The 22,292-nt window shown below is 40.3% G+C and overlaps 2 protein-coding genes across 3 annotated transcripts in view; one reads left to right on the top strand and one right to left on the bottom strand.

Annotated features, from left to right (window-relative positions):
* arhgap36 (Rho GTPase activating protein 36) overlaps positions 1–8,326 on the top strand; it is a 46,262-nt gene extending 37,936 nt beyond the window's left edge. For both annotated transcript variants that reach the window (XM_030431908.1, XM_030431907.1), the window contains exons 5-12: positions 2,387–2,600; positions 3,428–3,483; positions 3,853–4,003; positions 4,097–4,245; positions 5,532–5,708; positions 5,799–5,887; positions 5,973–6,199; positions 6,380–8,326. In XM_030431908.1, the coding sequence (XP_030287768.1) occupies positions 2,387–2,600; positions 3,428–3,483; positions 3,853–4,003; positions 4,097–4,245; positions 5,532–5,708; positions 5,799–5,887; positions 5,973–6,199; positions 6,380–6,714 (1,398 nt within the window). In that variant the 3' untranslated portion in view covers positions 6,715–8,326. The remainder of the gene's footprint in view (positions 1–2,386; positions 2,601–3,427; positions 3,484–3,852; positions 4,004–4,096; positions 4,246–5,531; positions 5,709–5,798; positions 5,888–5,972; positions 6,200–6,379) is intronic.
* A 1,084-nt stretch (positions 8,327–9,410) lies between these two features.
* usp12b (ubiquitin specific peptidase 12b) overlaps positions 9,411–22,292 on the bottom strand; it is a 19,880-nt gene continuing 6,998 nt past the window's right edge. Inside the window, exons 4-6 of the mRNA XM_030430210.1 lie at positions 20,949–21,203; positions 19,796–19,874; positions 9,411–16,152 (exon numbers count right to left, since the gene is read on the bottom strand). Of these exons, the coding sequence (XP_030286070.1) occupies positions 16,051–16,152; positions 19,796–19,874; positions 20,949–21,203 (436 nt within the window). The 3' untranslated portion in view covers positions 9,411–16,050. The remainder of the gene's footprint in view (positions 16,153–19,795; positions 19,875–20,948; positions 21,204–22,292) is intronic.

The following is a 22,292-nucleotide window of genomic DNA, read 5'->3' on the forward strand; positions in this document are numbered from 1 at the left end:
ACAACACAGAGAGAAATACAATTGACTGGCTGCAAACTATTATTATCTTCATTATTGATTAATCTTTAATAATGTCATTTATAAAATGTTTACAAAGTTGAGAAATGACAATCATGGATTTTGTCTTCTGTTGTTTTCGTCTTGCCCATCAAACGTTCAAACAGACCGACATTTTCTCTGTTCCAAAGTGGAATTTAAAACCCCAAAATTTAATTGCAAGTATAAAAGTCAGGAAACAACAGTTTTTCAACAAAAAGGTTAATGTCTTAGATGAAAGTCATAATCATGGGATAAATAATCAAAAAGACAAACAGTCAAAAAAAATGATATAAATAGTCCAAAATATAAGACAAAAAGTCAAAATTAAGAGAATATTTGCTCTGAGTTAAAAGTCAAAATTTTATGATAAAAAGTAAAAATGTTGAGACAAAGATTTGCTTAAAAGACAATAATATTAAATAAAAAGCCCTTATAGAAAAGCCAGACATCATAGTTAAAAGAGTTAGTTAAAAGACGGATAAAAAGTCATAATGAAAAATACAAGATTTTTTATTTATGTAAATTAAGAGTTATAAAGTTTTGACACAAAAGTAAAAAATTTGGAGGAAAAAGTAAAAATGTTGAGATATAAAAAGTCACAAGCAAATAGTCAAAATGTTGTTCAATTTAAGTTAATCTAATCTTAAAATAAAAGTAAGATTTGAAAAAGAATACAATTCAAATTCACTGAAAAGATGAAAATATCAGATACAAATCTGATTTAAAAAGTGTTGACTCAAAGTAGAGAAATTGAGATAAAAAGTCATGAGTGAAAAAGAAAAAGTTTCATTTAAAAGTCAAAATGTTTAAGGTAAAAATTTTGAAAGAAAAAACTTCACTTAGACATCGAAAAAGGTTAACTTAAAAGTAAAAATGTTCACTTAACAGACAATAATATCAGATGAAGAGCTCTGAGTGAAAAAACGAAATCAGCAGACAAGAATTGAAAACCTTTTAGTTAAAAGTTGAAATTTTAATACAAAAAGTCGAGTGAAAAATATTTTTTGGGAGAAAAAAGTCAAAATTGCATTCATGAGTTAAAAGGTGTTGACTTAAAAAAGTCGAGAATTCTACATAAAAAGTCATGAGTGAAAAACAAAGTCAACATTGTGATTTCAAAAAATTCATTTAAAAGTAAAAAATTTAAGATAAAAAGTAAAACTTCTCAAAGAAAAAACTTCACTTGGAAGTTGAAATTTTGACAGAAAAAGCAAAAAATGTCACTTGGCATGATAAAATGAAATAAAAAGTATGAGTGACGAAACCAAAAACCAAGGGACAGGAATTCTAAACCGTTTAGTTAAAAGTTGAAATTTTGAGTCAAAAAGTAGAAACTATGAGGCAAAAAGTAAAAAAAACAAGTTTCTATTTAAATGAATATTTCTGTTTGATTCTGGTATTTCCCAACAGTGATAGTTAACTGTGGTTAGAAAGTGGTTCACTGGCTAAAAGAGTGAAGTAAAGAGTAGTTTTCCCATCCGTCTCAATCTAGATGGGAGTCTGACTCATCCTCTTACAACCGTCTGGACTGTAGCAGCTCAGTGTTTACATATCTGACAACACACACACACACACACACACACACACTGGGCTGCAGTCTGACGGATGAGGCTGCAGCTCTGCGGTGGCGTTGTCGCTGTCTCGTGTCCCGGGCAGTGACGGATAGATACACAGTGGGAGTAAAGGTTGAAATTAATGGCTGGAACAAGATGAATGGCGGAGGAGAAGAAGAACACTGGGACATATTACAGCAGTGACTCTGTACACTGAGTTTAGGGCCCTGAAGCAGGCCGGACCTCCTTCACTCGGACCGGAGAGGAGATTGATGGAGGTCTTTAAGGTTACCTAAACGGTCTCAGCGCTGCATATTAGTTCTCAGCAGCTTCTATGTGAAGTTTGTCCTGCATCCACTCTGGAAAAGTGACAAAAATGTTGAGTGTGAGTGCGGAAACACACTATTAAAAACAGACAACCGTGAACTCCACATCACAGATCGAGTGAATTCCCTCTCATTTCTGAGCTCCTCGTGGTTTCTGGACTAAAGTGCTGCTGGAAATTCCTCCTTCACGCACTTAACGTTCCTCCAGAAACCATCTGCGGCTCATAGACGGGTGATTTATATTCCTGTGGTATTCAGCGTAGATATTTATTTGACAGCGACGTCAGATTGAGTGATAACAATTGACTCCTCAGCTCTTCTGGCCTCGTCTCCTTGAAATCCATCTTAAAGAAAAACGTTCTTTCCATTTTCTCCTGTCAGTGCTCGTCTCATTTTTCCTCTGTTCAGTCTCTGATTTAGACTTAAACTCTTAATTTGGAAAGTGAGTTGTAACTCTTTTCTCTGCAGGGCGGTCTGTCCGTGGACTCCATCTCCGACCTCGTAGATAGTCAGTCTCGCCTGCTGGAGGCACTGCAGCTCTCCCACCCGGCCGAGCTCGAGCTGAAGAAGGCGGCGGGCGGCTCGACGGAGGGGAGGACCCAGACCAAGCTCAGCCTCAACCCCATCTACAGACAGGTGCCCCGGGTGCTGGAGAGGTGCTGCAGCCACATCGAGAACCACGGTGAGTAAACAGGCCGTGGTTCACTCGTGACATTTGGAGTCCCTCAATGAAACAAACTGTAATTTTATAATTACAGAAGTTATAGAAAAGGAATACGGCCACCACTTAAAAATGTAGGACTTCTATGAGAATAAAGACATGGAGAAAAAAATGGTCTGAACTTTAGAAAAAAAAAGTCAAATGATTTTAACTTTTTTCTTATTTTTCCCTTTTTCTTAGAATTACAAAAAACCCTCAGAATGTAAAAAGGTCCCAATTGTTTGTTTGTAAAAAGAAATCACAATTTTGAGTTTTTTCTTTAGATCTGAGAAAAAGATTCTCAGAACTAAGGAAAAAAAGATTGTGACTTTTTAAAAAAAACTTTTTTCTCAAAGACAACAGTCAGAATTGTAACTATTTATCGACTTTTTTCTTTTTTTTTAAAGTGACTTTCTTCTCAGAATTAAAGACAGAGAGAAATTTCGAATTTTGAGAAGAGTCAGAAAATTGAAAAAAGGGAACATTCACAACTTTTTTGTCTTTTATTCTAAAAAACTTTTTTTTGTTCTGAGAAAAAAGTTTGAAAAGTCACAATTTTAGTGTCTTTAATTCTGAGAGAAGAAGTCAAACTCTTTAAACAATTACAATTCTGACTTTTTCCTTAATTTCTTAGTAAAGTCTTTAAAAAAAAAAGTCAGAACTTTTTGGGGGGAGGGTTCTAATCCTCTTTCATAAGAAGTCTAGTTTTTTAAAACATCCATTTAAATGTCTAGACTGAAGTGCCTCTGTGAATGTGGATAAATAACATTTCTGTTAAAGACTGTTTTTATTCGATTTTGTGTCCTCAGGTCTTCAGACTGTGGGAATTTTCAGAGTTGGCAGCTCTAAGAAGAGAGTGAGACAGGTGAGGACATTTAACACTCATCACATCGACTGCTGATATTGTTCATCTCAGGAGCAGTGATGGAAAAAGTATTCAGACCCTCTACTTCAGTACCACTCTGTGAAAATACTCACTGCAAGTAAATGTCCTGTGATGAAAACTCGACTGTAATAAAGGAAAACTTCATCCTTCAGTTTGGCGGGGAAAGATTCAGATCAACACTTTGGGGACATGTGTTCAGTGGAATATAAAAATAATCTTCCAGTAAAGAGCTGATGATGTGTGATGTCCTGTTTTGGAGAAATCTTGTCCATCGGGGTAAAGAGACCCCTCTTTGACCTCTTGGTGTGTTTCTGTGTGTGTGTGTGTGTGTGTGTGTTTGTTCCTCAGCTGATGGAGGACTTCGACATGGGCGTGGACGTCCAGCTGGACGAGGAGCACAGCGTCCATGATGTGGCGGCGCTGCTCAAAGAGTTCCTCAGAGACATGCCTGATCCTCTGCTGCCCCGAGAGCTGTACCCCGCCTTCCTGCACGCCAACCGTAAGCCAACACACACACACACACACACACACATGATGACCTATCATCAGCATCACCTGTACCTGCACTGACTCCTCTCTGCGCCTCCTGCAGTGCTGAGGGGAACAGACCAGCTCCAGTACCTGCAGCACCTCCTCTACCTGCTGCCTCCCTGTAACTGTGACACCCTGCTGAGGCTGCTCAGCCTGTTACACACCGTGCAGAGCTTCGCCCAGGACAGCGTGGGCACCAACGACGAGGAGGTGGAGTAGCAATGATGTTTCCTCCTTCCATCCTTTCTTTCTCTCGCCCTCCTGCCTTCAGTCCTTCTTGCCTTTCTGCCTTCATTCCTTCCTTCCTTCACTCCTTCTTTCTTTCTTTCTTTCTGCCTTTCTCCCTCCCTTCTTCCTTCCTGTCTTCCTCCCTTCCCTCTTTCTTTACCATCCTTCCTTCCTTCCTCCCTCACTTCTTCCTTCCTGCCTTCTTTCTTTCATTCTTTCTTCCTTTCCTCCTTCATTCCTTCCTTCCTACCTGCCTTCACCCCTTCTTTCTTTCTTTCTTCCCTTTCTTTCTTTCTTTCTTCCCTCCCTCTTTCTTTCTTTCTTTCTTTCCTCCTTCATTCCTTCCTTCTTGCCTTCATCCCGTCTTTCTTTCTTTCTTTCTTTCTTCCCTTTCTTTCTTTCTTTCTTTCTTCCCTCCCTCTTTCTTTCTTTCTTTCCTCCTTCATTCCTTCCTTCTTGCCTTCATTCCTTCTTCCTTCCTTCCTTCCTTCCTCCCTCCCTTCTTCCTTCTTGCCTTCCTTCCTTCCCCACACTACAGAGTATCAATAACTGGATTATCTTGGACGTAAAGTTTCAAATATATGGTTATTTAGCCAAAAGATACTGAGTTGCATTATGGGAGTTGTAGGATCCAGCATCTTGTAAGATTTCTACCCATATTGGGTGATAAACACGAACACGTCTTTGCTTCTGCTGCACCAATTTCTAACGTCCTTTATTGAATCTGTTCCCAGCTGCTCGGCCCAAACAAAGCCAGTTTGATTGATGGCTCGACGAGTCAATGAACGACAAAAAGCAACAGGAAATTATTGGGAAATTTTAAACTAGAACACAAGGAATTGTGAGAAAACATGCACAGTGTCGGGAGAATAAACACAACATAGATATGTTTTGTTTTTTTGCACAAAAAGCTGATTTTCAGCAGGTTGATGTCACAATAAGCAGTTGTAAAAATGCAGAATATCTTTCTATAAATGGTCAGCAATGTGAAGTTCACACAGCTTGTTATCACTAGTTAACATTAATACCCGTCAATCCTTTCAACAGTTTGTAGTTTATAATCTGATGAAACAAAACAAGTTTCAAAGGAGTTCTTGGGATCCTAATGTGGAAAGATGTCCCAGTATTTCACAAAAACACGGAAAAGATGAAAGAAAGCACAGAAATATTACACTTGTCGTGACTTAAATTTCTCTTCCACAACATCTTGAAATGGTCAATTCATGCATTTTCTTTCTTCTTCACTTCCTCCTCGTCTCTCCATTTAGATCACTGGTAACAAGATGACGGCGGCCAACCTGGCGGTGATCTTCGGGCCCAACCTGCTGCAGAGGGAACGAGGATCAGACTCGAGTCCTCACATCTACGCCATGGGCATCGAGGACAGCACGGCCATCATCAACGTGACGCTGGTGCTCATACAGAACTACAAGAGGCTCTTCACGGTACGCTCACGTGACCAAATGTCCATAAGTGTCCAAATTAAAAATGAAGAACACTTGAGCTCATATAACTCTTCACTCGTGTCCCTCCAGGTTTCTGCAGAGCTTCAGCAGGAGGTCCTGATGAGTCTGATCCAGACCGACCCCGACATCATCGACTACCTGCTGCGAAGGAAGCTCAGGTAACCACGACAACCAGTCCGTGGAAAAGCCTCATCAGTACCACCGAGTGAATCGCTGTGATATCAGTGTCTGTCTTCTCCACAGTGGCAGTCATCTGACGGTGGACAGCAGCAGCGAGTCGGGGGGTCGGCGGGACACGGGAGCGTCTCTGGACTCTGTGGGAGCCTCCAGCGGGAGTTTGTCCCCTCTTGAGCCGCCGTCGCCGCTGTTTCCTCCGGATGGCAGCGGCGGCGAGGGCAGCCTGACCAGCGAGGTGTTCCTCAACGTGCTCAAACTGAACCAGAGCAGGAAGAGACAGGACGTGAGATACGGTACGAAATTTACTGGCGTTGCATCACATGGTTTGAGTGTCTTCCTTCCTTCATGTTTTCTAACGGGAGTGTGTTGAGATGTTAAATGTGGCAGCAGCACCACCTAGCTGTCAAAGAAGGAAAGTGCATGAAAAAATGAACATAAGTGCTGCTTTTAACAATCAGATCTTCCTCCACCAGGTGACATCCCTCCGGGTAAATCCATCCGCCACATGCGTCAGTTCCACTCCCACCACAACCTGCTCAGCCTGGCCCAGCCCTCCTCCTTCTCCAGGCTCCACAGTCAGGACTCCCAGGACTCCCAGGAGCGCAGGGGCACGCTGAGCTCGGCACTGAGCTTCACCCTGGGCGGAGGCGGAGGCAGCGCCAGCGGCAGCTGCTCCAGTCTGACCGGGTCGACCGAGAGCAGCATCTGGGTGAGACAGACGCCGCAGGAGGAGAGCAAACCCTCACCGGCCGCCAACTTCTGGGACTTCTTCACCGGGAAAGGGTCGAGCTCGGAGACGATGGTATGATGAAGGGCGATGAAGAGGAAGGAGATGAAGTGTGAGGTCAGAGGTCAAAGGACATGTTACATTCACAGGGACGACCTTTAAAAAAAATCAGAAGTCAAGAGTACTTCTGGTGATGTCACAACGAGGCCAGACGATCCCTGAATCACCGACGTGAACTTTCAACTCTGAGGTGCAGATTTTTTGGGTTGGAAGTTGGAATTTCCCACTTTTTCTGACACTTCTGGAACGCATCACGCCTGTGAACGCAACACCATGAAGAAGAGAAAAAAAAGTTGGAAAAATTGGGGAAGAAAAACAAAAAAAACAGTTTTTATTAAAAGACATTTTTGATTCATGTTGGAAAAAGACTTTGATAAAGAAGATAAAAAGAGATTATGTTGAAGTGGATGCAGTAACAACCGATGTAAATACTATAATCATGATTTTATGCATGAAGAACACTCTGCCTGTACTACCTACATAATTAACCGTAGCTGCATGGTTCCTCTAACACCCCGTTATCTACCAGACTCCCTTTGGTTTTCTGTTGTTTTAGTGTAACCTGCAATATGCTCCATTCTCTTTTAACCCTGAACTTATAATTCAATTATCAGACGTCCAGCAGAACAATTCAAAGCACCTGAAGACACCTCAGCAATGGAGATATTAGCAAGAAAGTAGAAATAAGATTCCTGTGTGCAACTCAGTGAGTGTTTATTTGGTGATTTGGACAAGAAGCTGTCCTGAAACTACCTAGAAACTTTAATTTTTAACTCTGTAAGGAGCAAAAATGATTCTGGCTTCTCAGCGGACATCTTTTCGATGGTTTGACAAAAGACGAAGGACACATTTGGACTCTAAAAACTTCTCAGACTTGACTCATCTCACTCTGGACTGATATGAATTTGACTACCTATAAAAACAGTTTCAACACAACTTTATTGACACAACACCCTTAAAAAAACAGAGTTTACAGAATGTCTTGACAAAGTAAAAGCAGGAAACTGATGGAAAAAACTAAACAAATCAGCCTGATCTTTACTTTGACGTCTTTTGTCTCACAAATCACCAGCTGAACACTCACAGGGACGGACATATTTATGTTTTCAGCTAGCATCTTTTAGCATCCCAGCAAGGAACGATAGCTGTGGTCCATTTCAGAAGGGGCTGGATCCTCATGAACGGTGAGACTGGACCTGCTTCTCCTCCCAAATTGGGTCAAAACTTAAAAGGATGAGTTAACTAACCTGCAGATTTATATACATATATATTACTACCTTCTTTTCACCACAAGAGGGCGACATCTACCACGTCAGCTCCACCCTCCACCTCCCGTCTACAGACACGTCACATCAGAGACGAACATATTAGGTCTGAAAACTGTGCAGATGTTTTGCTAGAGCTCCGTGTTTCCATTGTTGTACAGAGACCGTCCTTCACCTCAGCCGGTGGAAGTATTGTTTTCCGGATTCCTCGTAGAGAAATCTGTCTTGTTTCTGGTCTTTTTTTTGTCAGTGACATGTTTTTTTTTCTATATTGTTGTAAAAAAAAACCTTCAAGGTGTGTTCAGACCCTAAACCAGAGAGAATGTACCAGCAAACCTGCAGAGAATTAAATGTCAAACAGCCTCTGAGTCAATGTTTCTTTCTTTGTCTGGAGAGACAACGGGTTTTAAAGAGGGGAGTCGCGGTCTAGTTAGAAGGTGAGTCAGAAGACAAGAAACCCTCCAGTGGAAGATGATCACAATATTAAGATTTCTGCAGCTTTCTCTAAAGTTTTACAGCCGCCGCTCGTCCTCCATGTTTGAGTCAGACGACGGAGCTGCAAAGGTCCAGATAATAAAGAGTATAGGTCAAAAGATCTCGTAAGTAAAAGCTACAGAATCAAACACGTGGTTTCAGGCTGTCATGTGACATTTTATATATATTTAACTTTGTTGACCTTCAGCAGGAGACGCAAGAATCTCAAGTTTGGAAACTGCATAAGAACCAGAACTCTTCATCGTTAAGTTAAAGATGTAACGGGTAAGATTTCTGCAATAAATGTTGGTTCTTATATTTTCCCAAATGTTTCCCACTGAAAATTGATAAAATTACTTTTTTTGGTATTTTATTTCAGCCATAAATTCAAATTAAATGGGGAAAGTAGAAAATATTAAGATTTATATAGAAGAAAAGAGGTAGAGAGGCAACATCAATATAAATATAAACTTTCATTTATCACTTATTTTTTACATTTATTTACATTTTAATTTCTGTATTTTTTCCCCTTTGCTTTCCGAGTTTGTGGAAATAAGTTGGCGGGAAATTTAAAGGGAAAATAACAAATAAAAATATGACTAAATATATTGTAAATGAGTATTCTGGTGAATAAACTTTTAAAAAAGGCACAAAAGTAAATAAATAGAGAGGAAAATTAACTTAGAAATATCGATTTATGTCACATTTTATGAATCAATGAATGCCTAAAATAGATTTTAATTATTTTTGGTCCATTTAATTCATTTATTTCTTTATTTTTAAGATTCAGTTTGCCGTTTGCTGATTTAACGCAGCTTTAACTAAGATGAGATAATTTAAATGTCTGTTTAAAAATAATTTATTCTCATTATATTCACTTAAAATCTAAACAAATGAAGACTTTAATTAAATTACTGCAGCTGAACCATTTTAACCGCACACTCAAACACTTCTACACATGAACCACAGGAGCCAGTGTGGATTATTCCATCTTCAAAACCAGTTTGTGTTTTTATTTCAAACAGTTTGGACACCATCAGAACCAGCCGTCATTTACCAAACTTTCACTGCATCTACATGTATTCAGATTGAACTTCAGACAGCAGTGTGTGCGGCGGCGGCAGCAGCCTCCGCAAAACAACTCTGAGGAGAAACATTCAGTTTTTCTTTTTGGTGTCCTTTCAGATCTGCTCGTAGCTCCGACCGAGGAGCCTCAGACTCTGTGCAGATTCAGGGCCAATTAAATGTCTGCCACAAAAAAAACCCAAGAGTGAAAACACTCCGGTTCTGTCTGACACGGCTGCCAGAACGAGGGCAGACCTTTCAGAACAGACTCCACCACCTTGATTCATATGAATATGAATCCAGACGAGGTCTTTCTGTTCGTCTGATCAAAAACGAAACATGACGTACTTTCTCAAAATAATCAAACTGAGTCACAGATTCACAGATCAGAGACGCTGGATGTTTCTCCGGGTTGTTATGAGGCTGCTGCTGCTTTTCTCACACCGGCTTCAAACGAACAATATCGGAGTGTTAATGAGACATTGAGTCAGCGTCCGTCCGTCCGTCACACACTGGGTTCAAAACATTTACATTCTTGGTGAGTCCGAGAAGGGGAGGGAGTGACGTGGACCACCGAAGCCCTGAAGGGACATTTCAGGAGGTCAGAACTAATACTGTTAGAGGAAAAATCCACCCAAAGACGTCAGTTTGTATTATTTAAAGAGACTCATCGAGCTTCCCATGATACCTTTCTGAAATCCTCCGTAGAGGCCTGAACGTGCTGCTTTTCAAGAATCTTGATATATTGATCATTAACTCGTTAGCTAATAAGGCTAGTTGGACAATATGGGATAAAATATGCAGGTTTGAAGGAAACCTGTGCAGTTAAAAGTTTAATTTGAGTTGCTTTCATTTCATAGTTGTGTAATTATCCGTTTAAAAGGTGCATTGTGTAGTTTTGGGCAAGATATTTTAATCAGAAGAGAAATATCTTAAACCAAATAAACTCTTTGTTTTCATGACTGAATTAACTGAGTAAACAAACCATATCATGGCGGACCCTGCCACCTGTCTAGCTTCCAACAGTGTTCTTAGGACCTTATTTTCCTCTGATAACAGCTTGTTTAGATACAATTTCTGTGTTTGTATTATTTATCCAATTAAAATTGTAAATATTAAAAATCGGATTTTGAATTTCCTCTCCAAAACTACGTAGTGCGCCTTTAAATATTCTTTTAAAGCTTTTAGAAGGTAAAAAAGCAAAATAGGTTATTTAGCTTGACCTAGAATGTCTTTGGAAAACCCAATTATCAAAAAAAAAAGAACGTTATCAATACTGAAACTCAGAAACCAGCGTTGAAAAAACTAAAAGAGGTCTCCGAGTTAAAGAAATTCCAACTTTTACACCCTAGATATTTGCTTTTTAACCTGAAATAAAACACATCTTTTAGTATTCCTCAACAAAATGTCTCGAGTTGTGACGTTTGTCATCTTCATCCGATCACATTACTCACAAGAAAAAAACAATATCGAACCCTAAATTATAAAACAGGCTGAGAGAAACTCACCTATGGTTGTTTTTTTTTTTTAAGTGGATTTTTCCTTTAACGCGGCGACACACACACACACACACACACCACTTTCTGGTCGGTTACTTTCTGCACAGCAGTTTTTCCTTCAAGTGTATCTTCATGAAATCAGACAGATGTTGGTGTATTACAGTGTGATTATCTTTGGGGCTGTTTGGTTTTTAGGCTGCCTGGGTCTCCAGATCAGTTGGGCTTTTATTTTCTTAAACACCAGGCGTATTGATTCGCTATCAGAATAAAAGTATTTAGAGATATAACGTCCGCTAACTGTTTTTTTCTTCTTCTTTTTCTTCTTCTTTTAATCTAGATCTGCTGATTATTTCAAGCAAGCACGTATTTATATTCCAATAATAACATCTGTATTTATGTACACATCAACATCTCTCGTCACATACTCCCCAAATTAAAACCCTCAAAAAAATAATCATCAAAATATCCAAAGCTCGTCTACACAAGAGTGGCAGACGAGCAGAATTAGTGAAATATATCAAAAAAACAAGTGAAACATCTAAGAAAAAAAGAAGATAACATAAACATTCATTATAATATTAATAGATTTAAATAAAAAAAAGAGCCTGTTTCAACCTGGGGTTTCCAACACTTCGACATTTACATGAAACTGCATTTAATCGAGACAGAATCATAACCAGCTCCCAACTGAATCTGTGGACTTTTAATCCTCCAAATAATGTGCCCTTGTGCTTGTTTTTCTTCCGTTATACTTCAGTTAATTCTCCTTTGAAAAGCTTTAAATGTGAACACATCATTCGGTACAAGAGGAGTCCACAGTTCCTGTTTTCATCTGGGTATAAACCTGCCATTCAAGTCATTTGCAACCATTAAAAAACCTTTTCAGACTTTCAGAAATTCGATGGAAGTGGATCGACCCCTAAAAAAAAAACCACACAACAATTCCTTCCTTTTATGTAGATTAGTGGAGTTTAAGAGCAGCACAGACGGGTAAAAGAAAAAGAAAAATAGTGTTGACTTCAAGTCTCAACCCAGTGAATGAAGGGAAGTGTTCGGGACACGTCGTCGTCGTCTGAAGTTGCTCCCTTTCCTTTTGTGGTTTTGAAATCTTTAAGTGAGATGGACATTTAACTGCGCCATCAAAAACCAGGACGTTATGAGTTTGGATTTGACTCAGTTTGCTGGCAGGGTTCTGGAACACAGAACGGATCCAACAACTAAGGTTTCATCCATTACAGTCAGTTTGAATCAGGGTCTTGCTTTTAAAGGGTCATTCCAGTGCTGCTAAACATTGGCCCCATCTTGTATTTTTTTTTTTTTTTTTTTTTACATATTTTGGGATTTAAATGATTAACAAGAATGAAAAAGGGTTCTAATTGGGTTTACATGACTACTAGGCAATGAAAAGGGGTCTAAATGACTTATAGGGTACAAAAAGGGTTTTAAATTGGGTCTAAATTACTTAGTAGGGTACAGAAAGGGTTTTCAATTGGGGTTAAATAACTAACAGGGTACGATAAAGGTTCTAAATAAGGTCTAAATGATTAATAGGCAACGAAAAGGGTTCTAAATTGGGTCAAAAAATGACTTAATGGGGTACAAAAGGGGTTCTAAACTGGGTATAAATGATTAGTAGGGTACAGAAAGGGTTCTAAATTGGGTCTCAATGACTTAATAGGATGAAAACTTTGGAATCAGTTCAGTAGAACCACCTCAAACAAGCAAACCTAGGATATCCAAACTACACATTACCCTGTCCTCCACTTCTTTTGCGCTTGGGTATCAAAATAAAAGACTTGAATGGAAATGAAGAATTCAGAATAAGCTATTTTTCGTCAAAAGCTCTTTTCTTGTCGAGAGAACAACTTCAGACCCTTGAGACGAGCCCGACTCCACACGGTGTTTTACAGGTCAAGCAGCAGCCCTATTTTTAATTTTACTGTACATTTTAACATTCAGATAATACTTGACCCGCTGCCCAGGCCACTCAACTACTGTAGAATATAAACACCTTACAGGCTGCAGATGGCATGTTTCCATTCGCTTTCCATCTGCCGCAGCTCCGATACAAAGAGGGATGAGGGGTGAGCTTGCTTGTTACACTTGGACAGCCCAAATGGGTGGAGCCTCCCGAGCTTGGCAGTGAAAAACATACTCAACAACAACAAAAAAAAACAGTTTGTGCGTTCAACGAAAACAATGGAGGTGAAGAAGGAGGTCGTCGCCCGTCAGCAGGCTGGAGTTAGAAACGAGTACAGGCGGTAAAATGGATCCTGTTTCTTCATTAAAACCCATTTGAAAGCATTAATTACCCTCAGGGGGTAAATGATACACCACTCATGAAAACAGCTTAATGTTTAAGGTGAAGAATCAGAGGAAAGACTTGACTCTTCCCCCCAATCATTTAGCGATTATAGCTGAAAAGATTAGTCGATTAACTGGTCAGTAGATCAACTGAAACAATATTTTAATCATCAGATAAATGTTAAAGTTCGATCTGGAGCAAACGTTTAATGACTTGAGCTTCTCAGATGTGAGGATGTGATGTTTTTCTGTTTTCTATCACTGACAAATTCACATTTTGTTGGTTATTGAACAAAACAAACCATTTTTGATAACATCTGCTTTAGTTCTGAGATATTTAAATGGGTTTAAAAAACACAAATATGAATGCAGTTGCTGGTTGCAGCCCGACTGGAGACATTAAATAACTTCATAATCTACAAATATATCTGATTGGAGACCTCCAGCAGCAGATAAAACCTGATACTGGAGGATTCATAGCTGCTACAGAAGTTTCTTATAAACACTGATGATTATTTTCAATATTTATTGAAATGTCTTTTATCTAATTCATTGATTTGTTTCCCAAATCATCTGAAAGGTTTTGAATTTACAATAACGAGGGAGGAGAGTAGCCTCACATTGGAGAAGCTTTAAATGTTAAGCTTTTTTATTTCTTACATGTACTTAATTAATTAAACTTTAATATTCTTAAAACAAGATCACCCTTAAAGTCTTTGCTGTTGCATCAAATTGGATTTTAAAAGATTCAGAGGCAAGAAATCCATTTTAAACTGCTCGGACAAACACACCAGAGACAGTCTTACTGCATTAAATATTCCGTGTCGTCGACCGACAGTGGACACGCTCCACATCAGCAGACCGTTAGTATCACTCAGCGGTACCGAGGGCTCCAGTTTAAAGATTCTGGAGTGAAAAACATGTTATGTAAAAAGCTCTGACTGCCTGCCAGAGCTGCAGCTGCAGGAGAAACACTTAAGCCGGAGTCAAATTTTGTGATTGGTAGCTGTTATTACGAGATGGACATAACCAGCTGCAGCAAAGTACGGAAGGTTTCAGCTCGCCGTTCAGAAATAAAGCTTTGATAAAGGAAACAAAACGGATACCGAACACAAACATTCAACCTGTACGTAGTGTGACAGTCTGCACGTCAGAACTGACTTCAAGCAAAAGAAAAAAAGAGTACTTTTCTCAACACGTGTCCCTTTAAAAATGGTACAAATGTGCATAATCTGGCAATTTTTAAAAAAGTCAAAACAACACAAACCTTTTGAAAGCAAAAAACCGCAAAGGAGGCTGTGCTTACTGTCAAAACCATGAAAAGGTCTGCTTGAAAGAAGTTAGCTTATGTTGTTTAAAATCGCCCGACTGCACTCGCTGTGGCACCAAACATGACCCGTAATGGCACGACACACCAGGAACCTCGAAACTTTTTACTCACTGCTTAGCCGGCTAGCTTTGTTGATGATCTGTGAGGCTCATTGTTTTTGGTTTTTACCAGTTTTTTGCTGAAAACGAGCACATTTGTACAGAAAACAAGGCCTTCGATTGATGTAATTAATAAAACCCAACGTGCTTTAATGCTAATATTTTTAGACTTCTGTTGTTTCCTAGCTATTACATTTATTTACATATTTAAAAAAGGTGCTGCATGTAAGAATTGGCCATCTTTCGAAATTCATACTCACAGGATATCACTAAAGTAACCGCTAACTGTAGCTGCCATTAGCTAGTTAGCTCAGTTAGCCAAGTAGCTAGTAATCAAGAATGGGAATTCAGAGCAGTGAGGAAATGTTGGTGTTTACACCGCTAGCAACGAAGCTTTGGGCCAGGGTTAGCTAGTTAACATGCTAACAGTAGATATCTCTGGTCAAAACTGCTCTTTCTTCCCATTCTGTTGATAATTTCTGTAATTTTTTTAATGTTTTTAACTTAAATTCTTACACATGGCAGCTTTACCATAAATAAAATACATTCTTTGAAATGTTTCTCACGTAAAAACTAAAATAATGAGCCCTTCTTATTAGATACATCAACATCTCTCTTGGTGGCTGCTTTTCATCTCACACCTGGCCCTTTAACACTAGCCTAGCTGCTATTAGCATTAGCATTAGCACCACTTAATGATACAAACACTGCAAACTAGCAACTGCGTCATTGCGCTCTTCAATCCTTAAAGGTTGCGTTGGTGGTTTTGTTGTGAGAGGAATGATTATTTTTGGGGGGGCGTTTTCTGGGGTTGAACGTATGGTACCTGTGTGTTAGCATAAAGGCTAATTTAGCACGGTTTTAATATGCACGCGAAAAACTTTTAAAGACCGTCATGACACCGATGGAGGGTTACAATCAGAAGTTGCTTAAGTGTGTCATTACTCTGCGTCCTCTCAAACTGCTTTTACCTCCGAAAATGGACCGCTGTGCACACGGCGATGTCAGCCTCTTGGATTGGCGTCGCTGATGCCCCAGTGCAAAGCAGAGAGTGATACGGATTCAGCCGCCTTTTTGTTTTGTTAAGGTGCTTTGTTTTTGCAGTGTGGGCTCAGACCATTTGAACGGTCGTTAATCCAGGAGGCTGGCATGCGACCTGAACACGTCTCAACCAATCCGAGTGGCGCTCCAGTGCAAAGCTCCGCCTACAGGGAATAAAGCCTGGATACTTATGTGAGCGTACTGGGCGGAGCCGGTGGCAGCCATGAGTGCCTCCCCCCTCTGTTGAGTGACAGTCTGTTGGGGATTTACCGCTGGCTGGTTCAGTCTCTGGACTGGTAAAACAGGATGTATCCCGACTCAGAGTTCTTGGAAATGTCCGACGTCAGACCGTAGAACTCCTCGATCGCCTGCGCGTCGATTTTCTACAGAAAAAAAAAGACATATGGTTGTTTTAGACAAATGTTCTTATAAAACTACTTTTTCTTGACAATTTGAGCAGCTGCGCTTCGAGGACTAGTTCAACATTTTGGGAAATCCACAATTGTAAATCCAAAACCGTTTGTCCTCTGTGATTATTTATCAATTTTTCAGAAAACTGCTCATACTACAGTTACCACTGTAGTCAGCCAAGTTTCCTTGTTGTTTCACTTGCAGTCAGTGATGCAGAAGCCCAATCAGAGGCTGTGTTCTCAGTTGTCGGCCAATCAGAGCCTTTGTTTCCGACTGCGTGGCAGCTCTGATGCCAGGGACAATCAGTCTTGCACAGCGATTATTTGCAGGTCAAGTTCAGAGCTGAAACTGGGAGCCATCTTAGCTTAGCATAAAGACTGAAAGAAATTGTCTTTGCTCTTTAAAGTCTCACTGTGATAAGATGTTAGGAAGTCAGTGCATCCAACTGTTGTTCACCAAGAAATCGTTAAATGTCTGTTGGGTGTACAGAAAGGAAGAGAGAGAATGGGGCTAGAAACAAACTGTATAGAACATATACTTTTCCACTAGTGGCGAAAGAGAACGAAAGTTAGAATACAGAGTGGACGGGGAGAGTTAATGTCCACAAACCATAAAAAATGATAAGTTAGTGTTTCTGTTCTGCAAACTCAGTGGAATCTAACAGAAGTCAGTTCCAGTTTCTCTCCATTGGACCAGATGTTCCAGTGGGCCTCTTTCCCATCGTAGTGGAAAAAACTCAGTGGCGACGGGATCCGTTTTAAACATCAGTCCTTCAGTTGCCTCTGTGTTCAGACAGCAGGGTTACTTCTCTCCCACTGCCACTGAGATTATAAGTAACATAAACAATTTTAATTGGGCAAATGTTCCCAAGCAAGAAGTTTGGATGTTGGATTGGACCGAACTAGAACCACGACTGAACTGGAGCCACACTTGGATCAGAAATGCAGACCAGTGGTCTTTGTGTAGAACTTGGACCAAACCAGCGGGTATTTTGTACAACTATCTTCCACTTTATGTAACAAATAACCATTTCCTCAAAACACTTTAGACATTTGAATGTTTTTCTAGCGTCTCACAGAGCCGCCGGTCTCCATTTTTTTTGTAATTCGGTATAAATAAAAAGGGAAATGTTTTAATTGCTATACTTCATACATGTTAAATTTCGTTTTTTTACATAAATGGAGCAAAATGTTTCCGATAATAAATGGAAAAATGTCCAAAAAATCCAAACGATCCAACCAGTAGAAAAGGGTTTTAAACATTTATCTGGGTATTTATTCTTGTTTCCAACTATTAACACAGTGCCTTAAGAAATTAATTAAAAATGTATTATCGGCTGCACCTTAATTATGTGCTGTAAAAAACAGTCTGGAGCCCTGATAATGGATGTTTTTTAGGGTTTTAAATTAGTTTTCTTTTAGGAAATTAGATGAAAGAAACTAATTTAAAATGCGTTGTGCAGCTACAGTCAGGTGCAACCAGTGTGAAAATAATGAATGTTGTCTAGAGCTCAATTCTTTTTGCAATTAAGACTGGATTAACGCAGTTTTTTCCAAGACTATTCTTAGAAAAATATTTAGATTTTGCTGACCAGTAAGATTCACTTCCTGTGTGAGGTATCGGGAGCGTCTGACTGAGAATTAATTGAAGTTAGGAGGATTTTTTTTTGTGTTTTGCATCATTATACATCTTAGAAATGCCTGTTTGTACATTTGGGTCTATTACGGATTATTCCTTAAAACCCTGGAACATTCAGCCATCCAGGCTGCACGGTCAGTTAACCGCTGATAGCTCCATCGCGGCGGCTTGCTGTTGTTTTTCTTTCCTTCGTGCCAAAAAGGAACGAACTGAAAGGTTACTTGGCTCCGGCTGACACACAGCAGCATGCCGAGGGCTTTGGCTGCGTCCTCGTGTGGTCAGCTGCCAATGACTAAAGAGCTACATCATGCTGCTGGCTAAAAGCTACACTTCTGATTTTGTGTACTTGTAACACACTGGAGGGGTCGGAGAGTTGGAGATGCTGGTACATTTCCCTGCCTGGTTTGATAAATCATGACAGTATCGTCATGCAAACTGTGAGCGTCTCTGACTGCTGTCATGGCAGCTTCTCTGTGGACGGCAGCCTGCTGAGAAACTGTTAGCTAAGCGGTGTCACACATGCTTGAAGGATGTCAGACTGTGTTGTTTTTTTGTGTGTTTTTTTTTACGAAGGCTGCCATGTTTTCTCCCGTCGCCGCGTCAGAGAGGGGAGCAGATGGTTTTGTGGCAGAAGCAGCGGGAGATCAGCAGGAGAAGATCTTCCTGGACTGAGAGATTCTAAAAGTAAAAAGATGAGCGAAGGCTGGAGCAGACGGTCTGTGATGTTTCTTATTTTCTGAACACCGTGTGCTGCCCAGGTCGTCCAGATCGAGCTGACATTTGGTTTAAAATTACATAACTGGGATGAATGACGCTCCAACCAAAGTAGGAACATGTTGAACACGAGAAGCAATGTTGATCCGTCTCACATACCTCCCTTCTCTGCTCTCTAATCGTATCCTGATCATTAAACCGCCTTTCAACTCCTCATTATTCAGCAAAGGTATCCGAGTTCGGCCCGTCTCAGAAAATCCAGACACAACATTGGGAGCGCCAGGATCTACACGCTCAGAGTGTGGACGGACCGGCGGTTGAGATTCCTGTCTGGTTAGAACGAGGTGGGGAACTTTGGACGGCCGATGGGAATTTAAATCTTTGATTGATGCTCCGTCTCATGTGAGATTAAAAGTGGCAGAGACTAAGATATTGGACATAAAATCATCCACCACTGGTCACCTGTTTGTTTCAAATGTTATTTTAAGGTTTTACGTCCAGAGACGAGGTAAAATACCAGGAAGAAACCACTTTTCTGCCCTAATTTTATATCGCTTTTCAAGTTTTTTCTTAGATTCCAACGTTTCTGATCAGCACCAATTCACAACAGAAGGCATCTCATGACCATTTCCAAATTGAGCAGATCTAAACCATACCTCTTGATTAATTTATTTACAGAGACCCATCATTTCCCCCATCGGTGAGCACTTGGTGACAGTGGCGAGAAAAAAACTGCCTTTAACATGAAGAAACATCGAGCAAAGCCAAACTCAATGGTGCACCGCCATCTTCCCTGACCTCGACCGGGACTGTTTTTGTTTGAAAGCCTCTTCTTTTTTATTCTCCTTCTCTTTTTTTTAATCATTAATGTCATGTAAAACACTTATCTTAAGATTTTTCTGTAGCTGCAAATGAGGGAACAGGTTCAATACGATTTTTCTCGGTTTACTTTCCATATGTTTCACGTTCATGATCTATTTCACTGTAACAGCTGTACTTTAGTATCTATATTTTGGGGGTGAGATGCAATAAAGAAGGGTAAAGCCTACAAATCCTACATTATTAAATGACAAAGTTTATAACCAAGTAGTTCCGCTCTTTTCTATATCACCCTGGGATGATGTGTAGTGAAATGGAAGCTGTTAATCTTTGTACAGTCATGCTAAAACAAATAAAGCTACATTTTAAGCTACCAAAACTAAGATGAATGACTGTTTAATGGTTGTATTTAATCTGTCCTGAAGTGAATTTGAGTCCGCTTACCTCTACGATGTCGTCATCAAACAGCAGCCAGAAGCCGTGGCTCTTGACGATGGTGATGTAGTGTCCGCGGTTGGGACCACTGCAGCGTGGAGACAGACGGGAGGGAAAACAAGAGGGAGACGTTACGAAAACAACACCTGAGAGGCATTACACGCACGGCTAATGGAGTTTGAACTTGCCTCTTATTTTTGAAGCGACGCCAGCGAAAAAAAAGCATGAAATAATTGTTCTGAAAACATCATTACTTCGAGTTAAATCCTTTTCATTCTGGGGTATTTTGAGTGAAGTGGAAGTCTGAAAACGAAGCTTTTAGTGTCGACATATAAAGTTTCTACATGTGAGAAAAGCTTCACTGGAAGACAACCTCATACTTTAAGACAATCCGGCCGGTAACAACCAGCGTATGTTCACTTACACATTAACTGATGTAAGCTAATCCGCCTCAGATCCCTGAATAACCTGAACATATCTAACAATGATGTCGTGTTTTTCTAGAAACCTGTTTAAATTCTGTTTTATTGTGAAGCGCTTGATAAGTTTGTTTCAGTACGTTCTTTATAAGTGATGAATCAACGATTCAACACATTTTCTTCACTCGTTTGTCACCAAATTCCTAAAAACTGCTCTTATCTTTTCACACGTACTTCTTGGTTTTGAGGATTCACCCTCCCTTTATCTTATTTTGTGGTGCTAAACCAAAGTCATAGATTCCAACTGCTCATCTAATGTTGTGAATATCACAATTCAGAGGTTGTATTTCTTCTCCAAAGCCACATCGTGCCTCTCTAATTCAAACTATATCTCTCTGTCGTTAAGCAACATCCATGTACTCTGTGAGCAGGTCAGAGCTCAGCTCACAGTAGCTCCTGTTCTGACTGGATGATTTCATCAATGCAGTCAAACACAACAAACAAAGCTAATGAGAGCTTTGAGAGAGTTGTGCCTTGTTACCAGCACTCATCAGTCTGTCTAGTGCAGAAATACAGCAGGCTGCTTATTATCCTGCACATTAAATCAGCCTGCAGAAATCTGAACTGTAGCCACTAGAAATGACACAATTACTGACAGAATTTCATCCATTTTGCAATATTTAGAAATCGCTTAGGTGTCTTTACTTGCTAACACAATGAATGACTGAGAATGAAGCTCCTACCTTCCACAGTGTACAACGACAGCCACCAGGTCGTACATGCGGTCGGGGTTGGTGGCGTCCCCGGACGTGTTGAAGAGGCGGAGCTCCAGGGGGAAGACGACGCGATAGGACAGTTTGGTGTAGCGGTGCAGCTGGTCCATGTATTTAAAGCGCTTCAGGTGGAGGGCGAGGATCATCGGGAGCTTCTTCACCCTCATCCTGATGGAGACAGGAAAGAGGAAGGTTTGTGATGGTTTGAAGTGGGGATGTGAACCACTCAGCAACAAAGAAAAGGTCACCAGGAAGTAGATTCACGCTCAGAAAAAAGGGCTAAAAGCTTTCCACGCTGGCGCCCTTTCTCTTCCAGACCTCCAACCAGGGAACAAGAAGTGTATTTTAGACCTCCTCATTAATTTGGCCGAGCCTTTGGCGGATCCTATCGCAGCATTCTGCTCAGTGTTAAAAGGAGGTGCAGCCGCTGCCGACAGCTCGGCCCCTTTCAAGCTAATGGACGCTACTTGGTGCACTTAGGAAGCTGAAAAAAAAGAAAATGATGCACCCTGGGAGCGGCTTTTATTTGTTTCTGGTCACAGTGTGAAAATTGAGCAGCATCACTTCACGTCACGTCCAGCTGCTGTTACACTGACACATACGTGTTAATAAAAGGCAACATCGACTCTAAATTCTCACGAAGAACTTGTCACTTGTAACAGGAAGGACCTGCCTGGTTGCCATAGTAACGTCGGCTGTGGTTTTCAGGGCTTGCTGCCTCATGGAAACAACTGCGACCAAATATGTCCGCTTAGACAAACTTCTCTGGGTTTCACATTCAGATGTGTGACTGCGGTTGTAACCACTCCTACCTACACAGCTGTGCAGAGATAACCCGGTGGTGAGTTCAGATGACGAGCTCTTCTCGGCAGAGAGACACTATTCTAATCTGACAGTGTGGTTACAGGGACGACCAGCTGCTCGCTTTGAGCTCCTGCATCACTTTAAAGATTGTGATCTGTGTCTGAAACTTATGGTCTAGTAAATAATGATGCTGTGAGAACATGAGCGTCAGGTTTTGTAAACCCTGAAGATATTCAGCTCATCATGACATCACATGAGGAAACCAGAAACAATGAATTGTGTTGCTTTCCTCGAGCAAAACAAAATGACTCAAACAATTAACACACCATCTACTATTAAGATAGTGACTGATTACATCCATGTTGCTTGACTGATCGGTTAATTAAAATCAGAATTAAAGACAGGCAAAGGAAAGAAGAAAGAAAGAAGGAAAGATGAAAGAAAGAAAGAAAGAAAGAAAGAAGGGAAGGAAGGAAGAAGGAAGGAAGGGAGGAAGGGAGGAAGAAAGGA

Source organism: Sparus aurata, chromosome 10 (genome assembly GCF_900880675.1).
Source record: "Sparus aurata chromosome 10, fSpaAur1.1, whole genome shotgun sequence".
Classification (NCBI taxonomy): Eukaryota; Metazoa; Chordata; class Actinopteri; order Spariformes; family Sparidae; genus Sparus; species Sparus aurata.